The 21,530-nt window shown below is 33.1% G+C and overlaps 3 protein-coding genes and 1 long non-coding RNA gene across 12 annotated transcripts in view; 2 read left to right on the top strand and 2 right to left on the bottom strand.

Moving 5' to 3' along the window:
• Positions 1-21,530, top strand: part of LOC126718374 (twinkle homolog protein, chloroplastic/mitochondrial) — an 83,015-nt gene that overhangs the window by 60,619 nt on the left and 866 nt on the right. The window lies entirely within an intron of this gene.
• On the bottom strand, positions 3,341-7,966 carry LOC126718378 (GDSL esterase/lipase At5g14450-like). Of its 2 annotated transcripts, XM_050420531.1 has the most exons (7): positions 7,853-7,937; positions 7,676-7,759; positions 7,078-7,542; positions 6,327-6,536; positions 6,031-6,203; positions 4,669-4,939; positions 3,341-4,259 (listed from the first exon to the last, which is right to left on the bottom strand). In XM_050420531.1, the coding sequence occupies exons 3-7, from the start codon at positions 7,358-7,360 to the stop codon at positions 4,018-4,020; spliced, it is 1,179 nt and encodes a 392-aa protein (XP_050276488.1). In that variant the 5' UTR covers positions 7,361-7,542; positions 7,676-7,759; positions 7,853-7,937; the 3' UTR covers positions 3,341-4,017. The 2 variants fall into 2 exon arrangements, with proteins under 2 accessions (XP_050276488.1, XP_050276487.1); XM_050420530.1 differs by lacking the exon at positions 7,676-7,759 and having other exon boundaries at positions 7,853-7,966.
• The window catches only part of LOC126718376 (GDSL esterase/lipase At3g27950-like), a 30,881-nt gene continuing 13,616 nt past the window's right edge, over positions 4,266-21,530 (bottom strand). Inside the window, exons 1-6 of one of the 8 annotated variants that reach the window (XM_050420528.1) lie at positions 19,125-19,288; positions 18,270-18,579; positions 17,533-17,613; positions 17,245-17,411; positions 15,995-16,265; positions 14,956-15,586 (exon numbers count right to left, since the gene is read on the bottom strand). In XM_050420528.1, the coding sequence (XP_050276485.1) occupies positions 15,336-15,586; positions 15,995-16,265; positions 17,245-17,411; positions 17,533-17,613; positions 18,270-18,552 (1,053 nt within the window). In that variant the 5' untranslated portion in view covers positions 18,553-18,579; positions 19,125-19,288 and the 3' untranslated portion in view covers positions 14,956-15,335. Of the gene's footprint in view, positions 4,608-14,955; positions 15,587-15,994; positions 16,266-17,244; positions 17,412-17,532; positions 17,743-18,269; positions 19,005-19,124; positions 19,289-21,530 lie in introns of those variants that run through there. The other 7 variants (XM_050420523.1, XM_050420526.1, XM_050420525.1 and 4 more) reach the window with 7 other exon arrangements.
• LOC126718379 (uncharacterized) lies at positions 5,030-16,609 on the top strand. The gene is made up of 2 exons (XR_007652899.1): positions 5,030-5,168; positions 16,489-16,609. It is a non-coding gene; the product is annotated as an uncharacterized LOC126718379 (long non-coding RNA).

Below are 21,530 nucleotides of genomic sequence, written 5' to 3'. Positions count from 1 at the left end.
TAAATAATAATATATCCTTTGTAGTGTTTTATTAAAGTACCTATAAAAATAATATATCCAATTTATCCAATTTATCATATCAGACAAAAATACAGTGAACTATAATTAAACATATATAACGTATATCAAACATTTTTCATACTAAACTTGTTCACAAATATTTCAACTTATGTGCAAATATTTCAAACTTCATTACTTTTATTGATAGTATTGAATCTATTGATGGTATTTGTTAAGGTGTGTCATTATGTATGTAACACTTTTTACCAACAGATAAGGAAAAGATATAAATTACTATACTTCTCTAATTTAAGTAAAAATTTAAAAATGTTCTAAAATTTTATAATTTTTTGGGTGGTTTAAATCCATACATGATATGATTTTTATACATTAAAAAAAATGAAATGACCCGATCAAGGTTTTTTTTCCCCCTTGTGTATGCTTTCATGAGAGAGAGAGAGAGCATGCTGAGAGTTAGATATTCCCACAACAGAGTTTAAGGGTTTAAGAACTTGTAGCTCACTATTTAAAATTTTAAACTGATCACACCCATCCTTCATTAGCAAGTATAAAGCATCAACAAGTACATTTTGACGCCAATCTACAAACAGCTTGGTTATATGAAAGTGATGCAGGACAACCAGAACAAAATTGAAACAACAATAAAATAAAGAGATATGACCTAGGAGTCAGCACCTAGGCTTTGCTTGGAGTTAGCACCAAGCGGGGAAACCACTAGGAGTCATCACCTAGGGTAGACCTGGAGTCAGCACCAAACCAAAGAAAGACCAAACAGCCATTTTTTTTTCATTCATCAAAATATCAACTACCTCCTCAAGGAGTACAATAAGTTGCTTATAAAGGATTGCTAAACCCTAGTTCTAATTGGCTAGAAAACCCTAATTGCCTTATTACAAAAATAACATTGCTTCCAAATTAAAATATTAATAGCCTAATAAACTACTAGGACCTAAAACATAAAAAATACAATTGACTTGCAAACATAAATAATACTAAATAAAAATCTTCTTGCGTCTCCTGCATCATTCTCCTCTGGTTAGAGAAAACTCGACCTCGAGTTTTAAAGGATTGAAGGATTAGGATGTTGACAAATAACACTTGCTTCGTCTGAAATCACCTTAGGGAGCATAGGGAAAAGAAAAACCTTGAATTCCACCACATCAAAGTCATTTGGAATAACAAAATCAGTGTGGAATCAGTATAATCTCTTCTCGAACCTTATGAAGCATAGCAAGCACTGTGGTTTTAACCTCTTCGACTTCACCAAGATGTAGATCCTCAAGGACTGTGGAGGGTTGATCAGAAGCACGTTCAACAACTTCAAATTTCACATCATGTGCACCCTCATGCTTGTTGGGTAGTTTTTGAGTGGATGCCATTATCTTTTCTAGCTGGGCATTAATCCTAGTGATTATTTGCTCCCCCAATGTGCACGAAATAGGTGAAACATTCTAATTTGCCTTTCTTATAATAGCAAAAAGTGAACTAAGAAGATCCAAGGAAATGTCTTCACTTTCATTTATGACCAGACTCATAATTGTTTCCATGGCTAAGAGTACAACAGGTGGATGGTTGGACCTAATCATCTTCAAGAACCTTTGAAACATCTCAACAACCAATGCATCACACTCAAGATCCAACATCACCAAGCATAACTTGACCTTTGCAATGGTATCAAGAATTGAAGTCACCTTCTTATAAGCGAGTAGATACATGAGACATATTTTCACATGCTGCCACAATCAATTGAAATATTTCCTTCATTTGCTCATCCTTATATGGGGCATCTGGTGCTGTTATTCTTGTAATTTCAATAATGCAAGATATAACTGCAACCTTCACATCCATTTTAGCATATCTCAAAAGTTTATTATTGATCAAAGCCTTTACTGAGGGAAAAAGTGCATCTCACATTGATTTGGATGGTACTTGCTCCACGTATGCTAACAAATTTTCAACTTCATCAAAAAGAGTAAGGAGATCATCAATGGAGAAATGAGCATTAAGGAGTCTATTCCCAGCCTCCTTAAGCTGCTTTTCAAGTTCAATATGAAAGGAAGTCATTTTTTTTTTAGCTCAGACTTAGGGGCACAAAACACAGAGATTGAAAGTTGAAACTGATGTTCTGATTTTTATGTGTGTGTGTGTGTGTGGGGGGGGGGGGGGGGGGGGGGGGTGTCGGGTCTTCTACTTTTAAAGGAAAATTGGAGTTGTATAAGCTAGGCTTAGGGCTTGTTAAAAGGATCAAGCTGTGGGTTTTGCAATAGGATGACTTTTTTTTTTTTTTTTTTTTTTATTTATTGGGTGCCAGCCATTGGATTGAGCTAAATTTATAATGGGCTGTGTCGGGTTCTTTATTTGGGCCGGGTAAAATTGTGTTTGAGTGGCTAATGGGTCAGGTACAATTTTGAGAGACAAATGCGCTGGTTTTTTTTTTTCCTTTTAAAACAAAAATCTTGGTTACGTAAATGGCTAAAGAAGGGAAATAGGGGAATTTAGACAGACCAGTGGGTTACCTCATGAGATTGGATAGATGCAAGTTTGGCATTGCAATAGAACCAATGGCGCGCGAGGCTGAGGTTTCTCTGTTGGCTTGGGGGTGAAAAACTCATGTGGGGCTGAGGGGTATATACGGATTGTCGGGGCTGGTTTAGGCTTGTCCAAGATCTCATGGGGCAAAAACTTGAAAGGTACTGTCATATTTGGCTAGCTTGCTCTTTTGATGGTTTTGCTTTTAATTGGTTGTCTACGGTTGTGTTGTATGGACCGGAAGTCTGCTCTGATACCAAATATGACGTAGGACAACCAGAACAAAACTGAAACAACAATAAAATAAAAGGGATATGACCTAGAAGTCAGCACCTAAGCCTTGCTTAGAGTCAGCACCAAGCAGGGAAACCACTAAGAGTCAGCACCAGACCAAAGAAAGACCAAATGGCTATTTTTTTTCATTCATCAAAATATCAACTACCTCCTCAAGGAGTACAATAGGTTGCTTATAAAGGATTGCTAAACCCTAGTTCTAATTGGCCAAGAAATCCTAATTGCCTTATTACGAAAATAACCTTGCTTCCAAATTAAAATATTAATAGCCTAATAAACTACTAGGACAAAAACATAAAAAATACAATTGACTTGCAAACATAAATAATACTAAATAAAAATCTTTTTGCATCTCCCGCATCAGAAAGATTGTCTGTGTTAGTGTTCAGGCAAAGGCAAGCAAAGATAGTGTAATTTGGTCCACAGCATAATTGGACACAACACCAATTAATAATAGCAAAAGATTCTCCCTGATAATATAATTAACTAGAAAACATGATCAAAATATATGTAATAGCAAAAGTTTCAATACCAGTTATGCACACACAAATATTCATAAACTTCCCATGTCACAAGAACATTGATTGCTTTTGCTAAATTTTGTCCAAAGTGTAATTATGTTGAGCCTAAAAAAATTTAGGGTGGTCCCAAATATTTTTTGAGGATAAAAAATCATAAAATTTTGAAAATTTACATATAATAATTATTTTTTTTCCAAGTCAGGGTGGTCCTGTGACCACCCTGAACTCTATATGGAGCCACCAGTGTGCATGGTGAGTGTACAATAGCAAATATGTGATAATCATTATCCCCGTAAGAAAATCAATCCTTGTTGCACATACCATGGAATGTGACTACAACTTCTGTAACTAATGCTTAAGAGGTTTGAAAGGGAGTAGTGTAGGCTAATAATAAAATAAGAGGGTCTCTAAGCTTTGAGTAACTTTATACTTGCAGTTGCAGGTCTTCCAAAGCTTGTTTGATGTGCAGTTACTTATCCATTTCATCTTTGCTTACCTGAGTCCTGACTAGAACTTGTCCTTTCATCTTTGCTTATCTTTGCTTACTTATCCATTTCATCTTTGCTTATCCCTTGATTCCCACCAAGAAAAAAGAAATGACACCATCTTTGAGCTCTAACACATGCTATAACTTGGTTGTGACATACTTCACCTAGGGAGAACTATGACATGATTTTCTCAGGGGAATTGGGGGATCTGAGAGTGAGCCATCCACAATGTGGTTAGCTACCCATTTGTTTGCAGCTTCTGTATAATGTGCGCCATCCCAGCTTATGTGTTTTGAAGGATCACTGCAAGAAGCCGCAAAAACTTCAGTTCCATTCACTATTGATGTTTGCCAACATTCAGCAACACCTAAATGCCCACAACAATACCCAAGAGGACTAACAAAACCTGCAATTAATACAGAAACTCTGAGTGAGAATGGTGTTCGGTATAGGCACACCAAAAGAGTAACAATGTTTCTTCTTTCTAGCTAGTACCCCATGGAAGAAGAATCAAACAACTTGCTATTGCATGGAAGACAAATGAGTTGTACATCAGTGTAATTAGGAATTTTCATAATACAATAGTATGGGTTCATTTGTGATATAAATTTTGAAGGAACTTATAAACTAGAAATACCCATCTAGTAACTCAAATTGTGGAACACATGCTCAAGAACCATGAGGTTTTAAGTTCTGAACTCAATTGATGCACAATTCTTGTGGGTCAGGTCGGACATCCGAGGTTTACCAAGGTCTTTGGGACATGGATTCCTCTTCATAAAATAAAAAGAATGATTATAAACTCAAATGATTACCTTGTTTCTCTGCCTCACTGATTAGAGTGTACTTAGCTGTGTAGATATCAACATAGATGAGCACTGCATGGTGGAGTTTGGTCCTCAGTTGGAAGACTTTGTCCTTAAGCTGCTTGTTGAACTCTTGAGCCAACTGATTGTAAGACTTTATGCAGCCGTTTTGATCAGACTTAAAATGTTTTGGACGATTCCATACAGCAAAAAAAGGCAAGCAACCAATGGGACCGGTATTATGTATCCAAAATGTTCTTGCTCCTTCATGGTAGAGTCTCTAAAATAGTTTCATAGACCAAAAAAAAAAAAAATACATCAAATAAACAAGTACTGGACTTTAATTATACACATGAAAATTCTGATATAGAAAATGTCTACCTCACCCTTTGCCTTTTACTTTGTGAATAGGATTTTATGTTGAGAAGTTTTACCAATTTGGTATAAAGCCAATTTTATATAATTAGAATCTGGAAAAAGTATGTGTACAGCTTTGTTTAATATTCAAGGTTAACTAATGCTTTTTTCCCCAATGAAAAAGATTAAAACCAGTGATGTATGGAGCATCTCATGTGATTTCCCTAAGCACATCCTTTAGAATAGAGTTTACCATTTCCCTTTTACCTAGAGCATTCAGGGTGAAAAACTGTCTACAGAGAGATAAGTAACAGAATTGTTGTCATTCTTAAAAGTTATTTACAACCCTTGTTTTATTGGGTCATTGCACAGAACTCATACTTTTGTAAGAGATTTAGAAAAGGCTCTCTCTTATGGGCACAAATTTAATTGGAAGATGATAATAATGATAATAATTGCTTAGGTCAAAACAAAGTTTGAACTGTTTTAAGTTTAATTCTCAATTTTCCACAGTATGGCTCAAGGGACTTGCTAGGATTATGCAATGTTAAGCTGCAAGAAGCTACTTGGTTTATTCCTAAAATGGCATTGGTCTTCATTAGAAAGCACTGAAAATAGAATACTGAAACTACCATGTTCCAAAAGTTTAAGCTAGTGGAAAAGCTGAATTTAATCACACAACCATTATTTTAACACTTTTCCTCATGTATGATACTGAAACTACCATGTTCCAAAAGTTTAAGCTAGTGCAAAAGCTGAATTTAATCACATAACCATTATTTTAACACTTTTCCTCATGTATGGACCCAAACTTCCCTTCAATAGGTGAGAGTGAGACATAACACCTGAAATTTTGAACATTTTATGGTGGGTAGAGTGGAAAAGGGTTCAATCTCACACCACTTGTTGGTATCTTGATAAATTACCATTTGCTCCGAAAACTTAAGTGGCTGAAAATAGTGAATTTATAAAGTTAATAACTTACTGTTATTCTAACAAATATATTTAAGTTACCTTTACAGCCACAGCAAACATATCAATTATATTGGGGATGGATGCTCGCACTTGCTCCTCTGTAGTTTGTACAAGTCCAAAATGAAGATCATTTTGTCCACAGTCCAATGTGTACAGGGCCTTTGAGAATTCCTCTGGTCTTGGGAGGTTATTTTTAATCCAAGAACTTTTAGCTGAAAGCATATACAAGCATTACTAGAAAGTAAAAGGTCAAAAGCATTTCTCAGTAAATGACAGCAGAAATTTTAAAAAAAAAATTGCCTTGCCTAGAGAAATCAGCAGTAGATTTTTCTAACCTTGGTTGAATGGCTCCTTGGTACGGTCTTTAAATTGTTCAAACTGCAAAAGCTGTATATTGAGAGATAAGGGGTTAAAACCTGCCCCAAATAATTTGGCATCAGTTTGCTGGATTGTAGACCCACTTGCACCAAAATTTGCTCCATGTCTAAAGTTTGGTTCTATAGAATCAAGATATGCACTCAAGAAGGGAAGCCCCAACTTCTCAGCTGTAGAAAATGAAAAAAAAAGAAGAAGAAAAAAAAAGGTCATCTTTTTTCTTTTGCCACATTAAGAAGACAACGAAACCGCAGATTCAAACCTAGGCTCTCCCCACATGACACTAGGTTACAAGATCCTAACCAAACAAAGTCATCAACATGGGTTGTATGTAGAACATCAAATAAGTTTTACATTAACACTGTTTATGTTATGACATTATATCAGTACAAAAATTAGCACAGACAATCATCACCAGAGGTATGATCAGCCCAAAGAGAAAATGTATTCTATGAAAATGGTTGGTGGGAGTCCAAGAAATAATCCCATCATAGCAACATCCAAACTATCACATCCCATAGACAACAACAACGAAAACCAAGCCTTAATACCAAAATTTTGGGTCTATTATGGATCAACAGACTAGTCAGGAAATGTTACATATATTCTTTTTCGTCATTCTATCACATTCCATAGACCCAAAAAAAAATAACTACCATATTCCCTAGCTAGAGTAGAGGATAAATGAATAGCTGAGAAGAGCATGCTTACCTATAAAGTCAATGATTAGACGCCCATCAGAATACCGACCAGAAGGTTTACCAAAGAAAGTCTCACCATAGGGAGGGGGTAGCCGACGAAATGCTGCTGAGACACTGCCTGTATCTGAGTTTGAATCGCCAAAGTTGTAGATTGCTGGAATGTGACAACCCCATGACGGACCAACAAGTAACGAAGTAGCAATCAAAACAACTCCAATTGCTGCTGCTCCTACACCATTATTTATCCACCAAGGACCTTCCAATTTCCCTCTGAAAAGCCTAAACCGGTGCATTGAATCCTCTTACTTTGTTCACTCTAACTTTTAATCAAACAAGAAATATATTGCTGTTTTAGGCCATTGGGAGCTCCATTGAGGAAGTTAAGGTTCATGATGATACATCTTCCAAAAAGGATCATGGGTTTGATGGTTCATATGTGGAAGGATTTAGTACAAGTTTACAAAAGCATTTCTCCCTCAAAAAAAGAAAAAAAGAAAAAAAAAAAAAAAAGGTTTACATAAGCAGTGACATAGAACAATATTTATAATATCATGTAAAAGTAAGTAAAATTTAAGGAAGAATGCGAAGGAAAAAACCAATATTTATACTTTATTTATTTTCCTATTCTTGCTAGGAAAGAAGATAAAGCTAAAAATCTATTATTTTAAGTTCTTGCTGATGCTACATCAATTCTGCAAAGAAATTGAAACCGTAGAGTATGATCATGAGAATGAACTCAAAACAACTGTAGTTTAGCACAAAGGAGGAAAAAAAAAGCACTTTACCTTAAGAAGCTTGGAGTATAGTTGCATCAGGACTTCAACAGTTGCAGATTTAACCATTTTGGGAGACTTTTAAGTTTAATCTGAGAACACGTTGACCAATCATAGCATCTTTATACATTAATGTGACATGTCCAATAGTATCACAAAGTGAGACAAGTTACTATTAACCAATAATAATAAACAAAGTCCTAAGCAACTTAAAGCAAGTAAAGTGATTTCAAAAAAAAAAAAAAGCAAGTAAAGTAGACCCCTTTTTTTTTCCAAAAAGAAGTAAAGTAGATCTTTAAAAAAATATATATATAATATAAAAAGTAGACCTTAAAATAAAGAAGCTGGTTTGGGAGGTTTCAGACTCAACAGGATTTTATTTCAAAATGAGTTGAGCTCGATAATTGTGAGCTAGATTGTGTGTTTAAATTTGATTTATTTTTTTGTCAAATGAATTTGAGTTTATTCACAAGCTATAGTTTACATCTTCCCCCTATACACCACGTTCGGAAATTTTTACCCTATAATAATATATGCTAATAATTAATGGCTAGGTTATATTTAAAATTATATTATTTGAGTTTGTTTAATATGATTTTATGTAAGAACTTATACAAATTAGTTTTACTAGCCTTGTCTTATTAAAAATTATATATGAATTTTACTACAAAATAGATTATTTATATTATTAATAAATTACAAATAATATTTTGGTCTCTTTTTTGAGCTTATTTATAAAACTTAATATAATTTTAATTATATATAACTCTATACGTATTTATTTATTTATCGAGTTTTATACTCAAGTTTGTTCATGGACGTAATATTATATTTGAGTTTGAATTGTTTAATAGTCTAGTTTAATGGCTTGTTTGGATGGAGGGTGTGAGAAGGGGGAGTGAAGGGGAATAGAATAGAGTTGGCTAAAATAAGTTAATTTTGTGCTAAATCTACTCTACTCTACTCTACTCCCCCTCCCTCTCCCTCAATCCAAACAGACCATAAATATGATCTTGAGTTTGACTCATTTATTATTTAAGTTAACATAAACAAGTTTTTTTTATGAGTTGAACCTGAACTATTCATAAACAGACAATTCTGTCTATTTACAACCTTAATAAAATACTCAACTTTGAAAATACAATAGCATGTGCATGTTTGATCCCAATTTTTTGGGATTATACCTTGTGAGTTAATTCCTTCTTCTTCTTCTTCTTCTTTTTTTTTTTTTTTTTTTTTTTTTTTTTTAACTCTAACTTAATCTAAGTGTATAAGTGTGTGAAACTCCCTCCTAGAAACTTGAATCACAGCCCTTACTTTCCACACCTTACAAACACTTATACTTGTAGAGTGACCACCGCACAAAAGGTACGCGGTGGTTAGTTAATTCCTTTTTATTCAAACTAGTCGCACACCTGCGCGTTGTGTGTGATAATTTTTTTAGGGTTATCTCATAAATATATTTATATTTATATAAATATATTATTGTTTTACTTTTGTCTATGTAACTTATGTAAAATTCTTATATGGTAAAATTATCCAAATTATTCTATGTATTAGAATAATATTATATTCTATATAATGTAATAGGATAACATTTAACAATAAAAGAGAACAAAAAAGAAAAAAAATTAAAACACAAAACTAAATTGTATCAACTCAAAGTAGAGTTCTTAAAAATACAAAAAAAATGATAACCTAAAGTAGAGATGCAAGAAAAATAAAAAATCCACCAAAAATTTGAGAGAGAGAAATAACATTTTTTGTGAGCGAAATTATGCATAGAAATATAGAATAGAAAAGATAATGAAAAATTTATAATAAGAGGATAAGAATAAGAAGAAACAAAATAAATGAAGATAAAGGAAAAGATAAAGAGTGATATTAAGGTAGACGGTAGTGGGGAGATGAAAATGTGAAATGAATGAGAAATGTTGAAGAAAGTGTAAATGTTTAAAAAAATGGGTACGATTTTATAAGGAAATTTTTATTTATTTGTATTTAATTAAAACATTATATGTTTAATTTTTTTAAAATTAAAAAAAATGAGAAAATATTAATAATTTAATGATATGGAGGGTATGACTGAATTTAAATGGTCAATTGTAGTAAGAGAGATGCTACGTCTATAACATTTTTACAACAAATCACAGGTGGTTAGTTGTTATTGGTTCAAATTTGAAACTAACACTAAGATTACTTTTTTGTCTTAACAATAACAACCAGTAACAACCTGCCACTTAGGATTTGTTGTAAAAATGTTGTAGACATATCATTTCTCTTGTAGTAATGCTATTGATATTAGCTTGAATATATATATTTTTTTGCAACTTGAAAAATGATAAACCCTATCCATATAACTAAATTAAAGTTACTTTATGATGTTGAGTTAACAAAATGAATTGGTAGTTGCCAAAAAAGCTAAGCATTTTTTTAATAGAATAAACCTGAAAGCTGAACATGAATTGTCTTATTTTATTGCTTGTCATTTGTGTGAAATTGAAGCCTCACATAAATTAATGAAGCTTCATTAGAACTATCAACCATTATAGCTCTAAAGAATACCAATAACAAAAACTTAGCATAAATCAGTACTTACCATTTGTAAGTTAAGAGGCTACACATTCAATCTAACTTACATCATTACCCAACAGTGTTTCAACTCACCACAAAGCAAAGTAATCATGTAAATGAACTTTGAAATATCCATTGGGTGTAGCAATTGATGGTATGTAGCTTTCAGGAAAAAATATGTAATAGTGGTAAATTAAACAATAATACTATTCAACTACTCAGATTTATCACGATATAAGGAGAACATGAATGCATTATGACCCCTTTGTTCCTTATGTTATAGTTGATTTTTAATTCAAATGATTTAGATGGCCTAGTTAGTAGGGTATAAGCTTCACAAACTTTCAAAAGATTAGAAACATTAGTTACATATATAGACCAAACATTAGTTTCTCTTGCACTACTTTTAAGGAACAATGTATAACTTAGAGGAGTCGATCCCTATAAAGCAAATTAGTGTATAATTTATTTTACTTTTATTTTGTTTTTCATATTAACTGCTCAATAGAATCCATGGCCCATACAAAATTTAAATGGTCGGAATTAAGAAGAAATAGATTTCTAAATATATAAAAAGAATAGTTTATGTTAGAAGTCAATCACTGCACATGAGGAGAGAAAAAAAAAATCAAATGAAAAGATAACATATCAAGTCTAAAGGAATTTCATAAAAAAAAATGTCATGTTGTACAAAAATAACATATATAGAACAACTAAATAGGTGAATTCAAAGCAACCCAAACTAAGAATTTAAAGAAAAAAACATGTAATAAAATTAAAAATTAAAGAGAGAAAAAAACTTAAATCACAAAACTAAATTGCATCAATTCAATATAAAGTTCTAAAGAACACAACAATTATCAACCTAAAGCAAAGATGCAAGAAAAGTAAAAAAATTCACCAAAAAATTGAGAGAGAGAGAGAGAGAGAAACTTTTTTGTGAGGGAAAAGTATGTAAAGAATGGAAGAGAGAATGACAAATTTATAGTAAGAGTGTGTGAATAAGAAAGGACAAAAAAAAGGAAGATAAAGGGAAAGATGAAGAGTGATATTAAGGTAGAGGGTAGTGGGGAAATGAAAAGGTAAGGTAGAGGGTAGTGGGGATATGAAAAGTGATATTAAGGTAGAGGGTAGTGGGAAAATGAAAAGGTAAAAGATAGAGAAAGGTTACAGAAAGTGTAAATATTAAAAAAAAAAAAAAGTAAATGTTAAAAAAAATTATAGGAAGATTGGAAAGAAAAATGAGAATGATGTGGATACTGATGTGGCTCAACTGGAGCGTAGCAACAATAAATGCTACACTTCAACTTTTAGATATATATAGATTGCTAGCAAAAAGATAAATGGGCTTGGCTTCTTGTTCAATTGAATATTGTAGAAAGAGAAAATCTTGTTATACACTCACTATTACACATTCTGTACACAGTCCTTTTAAAGTTGTGTTTTCAAAATACAACTTTAATCCATGTGGCCATGTGTATGGTCAATGGCGACTCTAAGAATATTTTTCAGGGTAATCATTAAAAAACTTAAATTATATAAAATTTAATAAAATAGAACTTCATATTGACCATAAAAAAAATAAAAATAAAATAAAACAAATAAACACACACGCACGCACGCACGCACGCATACAAAGACATAAAGTCTTACAATTTTCTTTTTGAATTTTTTTATTTTGAAATCTTTGTATGATAGTCTTATTATTAATGCTACAAATTACATCTTTTTCAAAATTTTAGTTCTATAAAAATTTTCTTAGGCTTTTTCTTTTTGTTTGTAAAGACCTAATATATTGTTAATGGGATCAAAGTTTAAAGAAAAGTTTGACTACAAACTAAGCTATAGCCTAAGGCTACAACTCTCACTAAAACAATTAGCATGGTTACATATTTTGAAAATTTAAATGTTAAATTGTATGTTCTTTATGTTCTTAAAATACATGTCAAATTTCATGTCAATTAGAAGTTATTTACTATTTAATCTATAAACTTATTTTTTATGTATAATTTTAGACAACAAAAATTCAAAATTTAAAGATTTGAGTGATAACATAGCTTTTGATATTTGATTTTTTTTGGAATTTTGCAAGTATGGAGGATTTGAGAAGATAATGTAATCTAATGGTGGATTTGTCAAAATTCACATCCAATGAAAAAAATATTAAGTAAAGTTGTAGTCTTAATCTACAATCAAGTTTGTTGTTAAATTTTGTCCAAAGTGTAATTATTTTGAGCCTAAAAAAATTTAGGGTAGTCCCAAATATTTTTTAAGGATAAAAAATCATAAATTTTTTAAAATTTACATATAATAATTAATTTTTTTTCCAAGTCAGGGTGGTCCTGTGACCACCCTGAACTCTATATGCAGCCACCAGTGTGTATGGTGAATGTACAATAGCAAATATGTGATAATCATTATCCTCGTAGGAAAATCAATCCTTATTGCACATACCATGGAATGTGACTTCAACTTCTATAACTAATGCTTAAGAGGTTTGAAAGGGAGTAGTGTAGGCTAATAATAATATAAGAGGGTCTCTAAGCTTTGAGTAACTTTATACTTGCAGTTGCAGGTCTTCCAAAGCTTGTTTGATATGCAGTTACTTATCCATTTCATCTTTAAATTACAATATATATTCTTATTTTTAGAAAGTAATCTCTTTGTATAATATTTAAATGGTTATAATAAACTACATCCATTCTTCTAATTTTGACTATTTTCTAATAAAATCTCATGCATTTTACTATTGTTTTAATCAAATTCATTTGATATGGATTGTTTTAATAATATCACTTTCATCATTATTCTTGGAATATTATCGTGGGGAGTAAAAGACCGGGAAGTCCATGTCAACATCTACATTGGGCCAAGGGCCCAGTCCAAGGAAGAACCCCTCCTCGACCATGGGAAGAATCCCTCCTCGACCAGGTATGGCCGAGGACCAAGGGAATGGCTTATCACTGAGAGAGGCACTCCGGGTCACTCCATGGAACAGGAAAAGTACTAAAACAGAAAAGGACAACGGAGAAAATGGAAATGTTTAGAGGAAAAGCTGCCATTATCGCATTCAGTGCCTTGCACCTGACATAGTCATGCTTCTCTGCCTTTACAACCACTCCACTGCTATTATTGCATTCAGTGTCTTGTACTTCTCTGCCTTTACAACCACTCCACTGCTATTATTGCATTCAATGTCTTATACCTGACATAGTCATGCTTTTCTGCCTTTACAACCACTCTCAACAACTTGGAGGAAGGGCTGATGGGACAAGTATCAGCATGAGGAACCCAATTCAGGAGGAAGGAAACTACTATAAAAGAGGGTGGAGGGAGGTAGAAAAGGTGGGCTGAAACCCTATCACACAAGAGGCACCAGAAAAAGCTCCTCGGATCGTGCCGAGGACCAACCCTCATTCAAAAACTCGGTTCATCTCAACTTGATCGTGAAAAACACCATGTTAACTGTTGTTCATACACTAAACCCTAGCTCTTTGACCCATTCTCTACAAATTCATTATACCGGGCTCACTGGTCTAAGGTCTCATACATCTTAGGCATGGACTGAAAAACATGACCCTACAATTATCATTGGAATTCATCTTATAGAATGAAGTAATCTTTAAAATCTTTGTTTACATTATTAGCTTTTATATTTATATTGAGAATAATATAATGAATTCATTTTTCATTTTATTTTCTTATTTATCTATTTTGCAAATCACAGAGTGTCTAGATATCTTTAAACACCTAACTATTCCTTTAGTGTGTGTAGTCTCTTGTTCCACACACCACATAATTACAAAGAAGAATCCTTTAGGGAGGTCTCAAGAAGTTAATTAGAGATTTCAAATCTAAGAGCTTATAGATATCATGAGGCTTTAGGAACCATTAGGCTAATCCTTTGGGATTATCATGTGCTCAATCATTTATAAGCCATGTAAATATTATATAAAACACTTTTTTAATAATTTATTGACAACAGATTGGAAAATATTTTGATTAAATCAATCCTAATTTGTAGAGATTTTATCAAAACAATAACTAAATGACATAATAAGAAAGGGATAATAAAATTTGGAGAGACATTAGTACATTTTATACCCAAAAAAATATAATATGATATATACATATATATATATATATATATATCATCACTTGACATATATTTGGCATATATTTTGAGAGGATTGCCTTAATTTGTTAGTATATTATGCTTATACTAACAAGAATATAAACATCGAAAAACTTATGATGGAGTTAAGTGCTATTTTTCATAAAAATAACTTGTAAATATATCTATATTACTATCATAAATAAAAAATTTTAAATTGATTTCAGGGTCATCCCCCTAGCCTCCAACTCCATGTGGTTTTACCACGGCCTTTTTTACAACTTCTATCAATGTTATTTTCAATATTTTTCTAACTTTTTTGTTTCATTAATTTTATTAACTTAATCTTTCTTGCTGGTGCATTAATCACTCTCCTTTGAACATAACTAATTCATCTCATGCGACTCTTCCTCATCTTACACTCATCTTAAAAAGTTTTCTCATTTGAATATTATATTTCCATGTATTTTCATTTATCCATGTTAACCTTCTCATTTCAGTATAACTTAATAAGTATTCTATGATTACACAATGTTCCTAATACGCTTCTCCATTTGGTCCACCTCGCTAGTAGTCTCATTTATCATTTGTTCATGCTACTAATTGAAAGAGTGGCGCAAAATTATTCCCAGTAATCAGCCTGACTCTCTTACATGCATTCTCAATCTTTGCTGACCTGAGTCCTGACTCTAAAAACATTTGAGAGGTTGCAGTTTTACTATCAGCAACCCTTGATTCCCACCAAGAAAAAAGAAATGACACCATCTTTGTGCTCTAACACATGCTAGAGCTTGGTTGTGACAAACTTCAGCTAGGAATATCAGCACTGTGACATGATTTTGTAAGGGGGATTGGGGGATCTGAGAGTGAGCCGTCCACAATGTGGTTAGCTACCCATTTGTTTGCAGCTTCAGTATAATGTACGCCATCCCAGCTTATGTGTTTTGAAGGATCACTGCAAGAAGCCGCAAAAACTTCAGTTCCATTCACTATCGATGTTTGCCAACATTCAGCAACACCTAAATGCCCACAACAATACTCAAGAGGACTAACAAAACCTGCAATTAATACAGAAATTCTGAGTGAGAATGGTGTTCGGTATAGGCATACCAAACGAGTAGCAATGTTTCTTCTTTCTAGCTAGTACCCCATGGAAGAAGAATCAAACAACTTGCTATTGCATGGAAGACAAATGAGTTGTACATCAGTGTAATTAGGAATTGTCATAATACAATAGTATGGGGTCATTTGTGATATAAATTTTGAAGGAACTTATAAACTCAAAATACCCATCTAGTAACTCAAATTGTGGAACACATGCTCAAGAACCATGAGGTTTTAGTTCTGAACTCAATTGATGCACAATTCTTGTGGGTGAGGTTGGACATCTGAGGTTTACCAAGGTCTTTGGGATATGGATTCCTCTTCATAAAATAAAAAGAATGATTATAAACTCAAATGATTACCTTGTTTCTCTGCCTCACTGATTAGAGTGTACTTAGCTGTGTAGATATCAACATAGATGAGCACTGCATGGTGGAGTTGGGTCCTCAATTGGAAGACTTTGTCCTTAAGCTGCTTGTTGAACTCTTGAGCCAACTGATTGTATGACTTTATACAGCCGTTTTTATCAGACTTAAAATGTTTTGGAGGATTCCATACAGCAAAAAAAGGCAAGCAGCCAATGGGACCAGTATTATGTATCCAAAATGTTCTTGCTCCTTCTTGGTAGAGTTTCTAAAATAGTTTCACAGACCAAAAAAAATACATCAAATAAACAAGTACTGGACTTTAATTATACACATGAAAATTCTGATATAGAAAATGTCTACCTTACCTTTTGCCTTTTACTCTGTGAATAGGATTTTATGTTGAGAAGTTTTACCAATTTGATATAAAGCCAATTTTATATAATTAGAATCTGGAAAAAGTATGCGTACAGCTTCGTTTAATATTCAAGGTTAACTAATGTTTTTTTCCCCAATGAAAAAGATTAAAACCAGTGATGTATGGAGCATCTCATGTGATTTCCCTAAGCACATCCTTTAGAATAGAGTTTACCATTTCCCTTTTACCTAGAGCATTCAGGGTGAAAAACTGTCTACAGAGAGATAAGTAACAGAATTGTTGTCATTCTTAAAAGTTATTTCCAACCCTTGTTTTATTCGGTCATTGAGCAGAACTCATACTTTTGTAAGAGATTTAGAAAAGGCTCTCTCTTATGGGCTCAAATTTTATTGGAAAATAATAATAATGATAATAATTGCTTAGGTCAAAACAAAGTTTGAACTGTTTTAAGTTTAATTCTCAATTTTCCACAGTATGGCTCAAGGGACTTGCTAGGATTATGCCATGTTAAGCTGCAAGAAGCTACTTCTTTTATTCCTAAAATGACATTGGTCTTCATTAGAAAGCACTGAAAATAGAACACTGATAAACTACCACGTTCCAAAAGTTTAAGCTAGTGGAAAAGGTGAATTTAATCACATAACCATTATTTTAACATTTCCTCATGTATGGACCCAAACTTCCCTTCAATAAGTGAGACATAACACCTGAAATTTTGAACATTTTATGGTAGGAAACGGGTTCAAACTCAGACCACTTGTTGGTATTTTGATAAATTACCATTTGCTCCAAAAACTTAAGTGGCTGAAAATAGTGAATTTATAAAGTTAATAACTTACTGTTATTCTAACAAATACATTTAAGTTACCTTTACAGCCACAGCAAACATATCAATTATATTGGGGATGGATGCTCGCACTTGCTCCTCTGTTACAAGTCCAAAATGAAAATCATTTTGTCCACTGTCCAATGTGTAAAGGGCCTTTGAGAATTCCTCTGGCCTTGGGAGGTTATTTTTAATCCATGAACTTTGAACTGAAAGCGTATACAAGCATCACTAGAAAGTAAAAGGTCAAAAGCATTTCTCAGTAAATGACAGCAGAAATTGTAAAAAAAATTGCTTTGCCTAGAGAAATCAGCAGTAGATCTTTCTAACCTTGGTTGAATGGCTCCTTGGTACGGTCTTTAAATTGTTCAAACTGCAAAAGCTGTATATTGAGAGATAAGGGGCTAAAACCTGCGCCAAATAATTTGGCATCAGTTGGCTGGATTGTAGACCCACTTGCAGCAAAATTTGCTCCATGTCTAAAGTTTGGTTCTATAGAATCAAGATATGCACTCAAGAAGGGAAGCCCCAACTTCTCAGCTGTAGAAAATGGAAAACAAAGTCATCTTTTTTTCTTTTGCCACATTAAGAAGACAATGAAACCGCAGATTCAAACCTAGGCTCTCCCCACGACACTAGGTTACAAGATCCTAACCAAACAAAGTCATCAACATGGGTTGTATGTAGAAAATCAAATAAGTTTTACATTACAGTATTACACTGTTTATGTTATGACATCATATAAATACAAAAATTAGCACAGACAATCATCACCCGAGGTATGATCACCCCAAAGATAAAAGGTATTCCATGAAAATGGTTAGGAGTCTAGCAAGAAATAATCCTATCATAGCAACACCCAAACTATCACATCCCATAGACAAAAACAACAAAAACCAAGCCTTAATACCAAAATTTTGGGTTTATTATGGATCAACAGACTGGTTAGGATATGTTACATATATTCTTTTTCGTCATTCGATCACATTCCATAGACCAAAAAAATAACTACCATATCCACTAGCTAGATTAGATGATAAATGAATAGCTGAGAAGAGCATGCTTACCTATAAAGTCAATGATTAGACGCCCATCAGAATACCGACCAGAAGGTTTACCAAAGAAAGTCTCACCATAGGGAGGGGGTAGCCGACCAAATGCTGCTGAGGCACTGCCTGTATCTGAGTTTGAATCGCCAAAATTGTAGATTGCTGGAATGTGACAACCCCATGATGGACCAACAAGTAATGAAGCAGCAATCAAAACAATTCCAATTGCTGCTGCTCCTACACCATTCTTTATCCACCAAGGACCTTCCAATTTCCCTCTGAAAAGCCTAAACCGGTGCATTGAATCCTCTTACTTTGTTCACTCTGACTTTTAATCAAGCAAGAAATTAAATATATTACATAAATCAAACAGAAATTTTGAACATGTAACTAGTGTATTTATATGTTGCTGTTTTAGGCCATTGGGAGCTCCATTGAGGAAGTTACGGTTTATGATGATACATCATCCAAGAAGGATCATGGGTTTGATGGTTCATATGTGGAAGGATATAGTACGAGTTTACATAAGCATTTCTACCACACAAAAAAAAAAAAAAAAAAAGTTTACATAAGCAGTGACATAGAACAATATGTACGGGTTTGCTCATGCAAAAGTAAGTAAAATTTGAGGAAGAATGCGAAGGAAAAACCAATATTTATACTTTATTTATTTTCCTATTCTTGCTAGGAAAGAAGATAAAGATAAAAAATCTAGGTTTACCAAAAAAAAAAAAAGATAAAAATCTATTATTTTAAGTTCTTGCTGATGCTACATCAATTCTGCAAAGAAATTGAAACCGTAGAGTATGATCATGAGAATGAAGTCAAATAACTGTAGTTTAGCTCAAAGGAGGAAAAAAAAAAGCACTTTACCTTAAGAAGCTTGTAGTATACTTGCATCAAGACTTCAACAGTTGCAGATCTAATCATTTTGGGAGACTCTAAGTTTAATCTGAGAACACGTTGACCAATCCTCAACCACAAGGACAAGTCAATCATAGCATCTTTATACATTAACTGATAAGTTCCATGATAATCCATGTATAATTTTGTAATATTTTATGTAAGGTAGTTTTGGATAATATTGTACAAATATTATAAGAAAAAGTAAACTAAATTAAAGTAAAGAAACATATATATATTTTGAAGTGTTAAAAATTAATTTAGTAGTTTCACGGTATATTTGTAGTCTTCTTAAGGTAAGACTAATTTTTTTTCAAATCATGAAATCAAAAATAAATGCAAAATAGTAACAGGGTCATGAAAATCAACTTATTTATGTTGTATTCACATATTTCATATCATGAAATGAAAGTATCCTGGACTCTCTGACCCAGGGACGGAGCCAGGACTTGGAGTTAGGAGGGCATTTTTATTGTTAGTTATATGCAGTGGCTTTGGCTTTCGGCTCTATTGCTTAGCCGGCAAAGGTTTTCTTTAATTATTATTTTTTTTTATGTGTGTGTAGAGTGTGTTTTTTGTTGGTAAGGACAAAATAATTTTGTTTAAAGTTTTTTAAAGGGCTGAGTTGTTTATTTTTTGTAAAATTTGTTGATTAGTCTCAATTTTTTTTTTAGCTTTGCTATTACCTATTGGTAATTTTTGTTGTTGGGCTAATATTTTGGGCTTGTATATTTTTTTTTTTAATTTTAGATCTATATATTTTTTTTGACTTTAAAAAGAGGAAAATGCTAGATTTATAAATTTTTGTTGTGATTAGTGGTTATTAGTAAATAAAAAAGTGATGCAAGTGGTGGACCCAAATGTAAACCAGTAAGAATTTACTACCTCAATAGTCTATAAAAATGTTGTGAAAAAGTTTGTTGCTGTAGCATTTCTCTTATAATAATCAATAAAGGAGACAAAATGTAATTTTATTGAACAAAGTTGCTAAAATTAGTACCTAAATATATAGTTATATAATTACATTATTAAAAAAAAAAAAATTAGGGGGGGCAATGTCCATGAATGGCTCCATCCATGCTCTGACCGTCTTCCACTAATCAATAGCGCAACATTAAGACATGATATGGGCAAATGTGTATAGAAATGTGTTATAGATGATTTAAAATTAAACTATGGTAAAATATGACTTTACATTACGGACCAAATATTCTTTTTATTTATATACCCAAAACAAAACTATCTGAAAGTTCAAATAGTGTACGGAAAATGAACACAAGTTATAAACAAAATTGGTAAACAATCTAAACCAATTAAAATCACATCCACAGCAGAAAATAAAAGGCAAAGATTAAGGGAAGAAATATGCAAATACAAGGACAACACAACGATGTGTTATCGAAGAGGAAACCGAAACCCTCGGCGTAAAATCTCTCCGCTGCCCTCCAAGCGGTCGATAATCCACTAGAAAATGTAGTTGGAATACATGAACAGCAATAGACCCTTCAAGCCTAATCTATCCAGTGTACCTAAGCCCTCCAAACTTCTTGCTCCAACGAGGTTGCACCGAACCTATTTCTTTTCTAGCTTCTCGGATTCGGCTACTTGACCATAGCATCAACCAATGTGAAATTGGTTCCTTCCTAACTGCTTCCCAAAGCACCAAACAACCCTCTCACAGTAATGGATATGGTGAGAAAAAGTTTTGGTAAAAAGCTTCTCAAGGATTTAACAATGGAGAGAAAGAGAGTAGAGGAATTTGAAGAGTCTCTTATGTGAAGATTGTGGATGAATCAATCTTGTTTTTCTCTAGGGTTTCTCTCTCAAAATTCTCTCTGGAAGCTCTCTTTCTTTCGTGGATATAAGAGGTATTTATACTAGGGTGAGAATGGAATGTGAAGAGTCAGGTTTTTCAAAACAGGGCTAGCTCGCGGTTTAACTAAGTTGCGAGTTTCAGACGCGAGGTAACTGAACGGCCAGTTGTCCTATTTTGTCCTGTAGTGCTCCAGCTAGCATGACGCTTCAACTTCTGGTATGCTTGGCACGTGTGTAACTTCTAGCGGCTTGCAGCTGCGAGTCATCCGCGAGATCAAATCGCGATTCCCTATTTTTCTTGCACACTCTTGAATATTTCTTCACACTATCTCACTCACTACCCCTACAAGAATCCCACCTAAATACAGGGTTACTAATTACTGAAATACAAGCAAATTTGGCACGGAATAAAGCTAACAAGATGGTTGATTAAATTCAACCTTACACTATCCAACCAAATTACCTAAACTTAAATCATATTTAACCCCTAATTTAAAAAGAAAAAAGAAAAGAAAAATTATCCGTAGGGGTTTTGGTGTCTTGATGGTAATGGGAGGCTAG

This window comes from Quercus robur, chromosome 3 (assembly GCF_932294415.1).
Source record: "Quercus robur chromosome 3, dhQueRobu3.1, whole genome shotgun sequence".
NCBI classification, from domain to species: Eukaryota; Viridiplantae; Streptophyta; class Magnoliopsida; order Fagales; family Fagaceae; genus Quercus; species Quercus robur.
The sequence above is the reverse complement of the archived record's forward strand: the minus strand, read 5'-3'. Positions and strand labels throughout refer to the sequence as shown.

Excerpts from the sequence above, each read along its gene's own strand:
- LOC126718378 (XM_050420530.1), bottom strand. The coding sequence starts at position 7,360 with ATGCACCGGTTTAGGCTTTTCAGAGGGAAATTGGAAGGTCCTTGGTGG. Across the intron at positions 6,204-6,326 it reads CAAGGAGCCATTCAACCAAG|CTAAAAGTTCTTGGATTAAA; the intron begins GTTAGAAAAATC and ends ATATGCTTTCAG. Across the intron at positions 4,260-4,668 it reads CAGTGAGGCAGAGAAACAAG|GTTTTGTTAGTCCTCTTGGG; the intron begins GTAATCATTTGA and ends TATTAATTGCAG.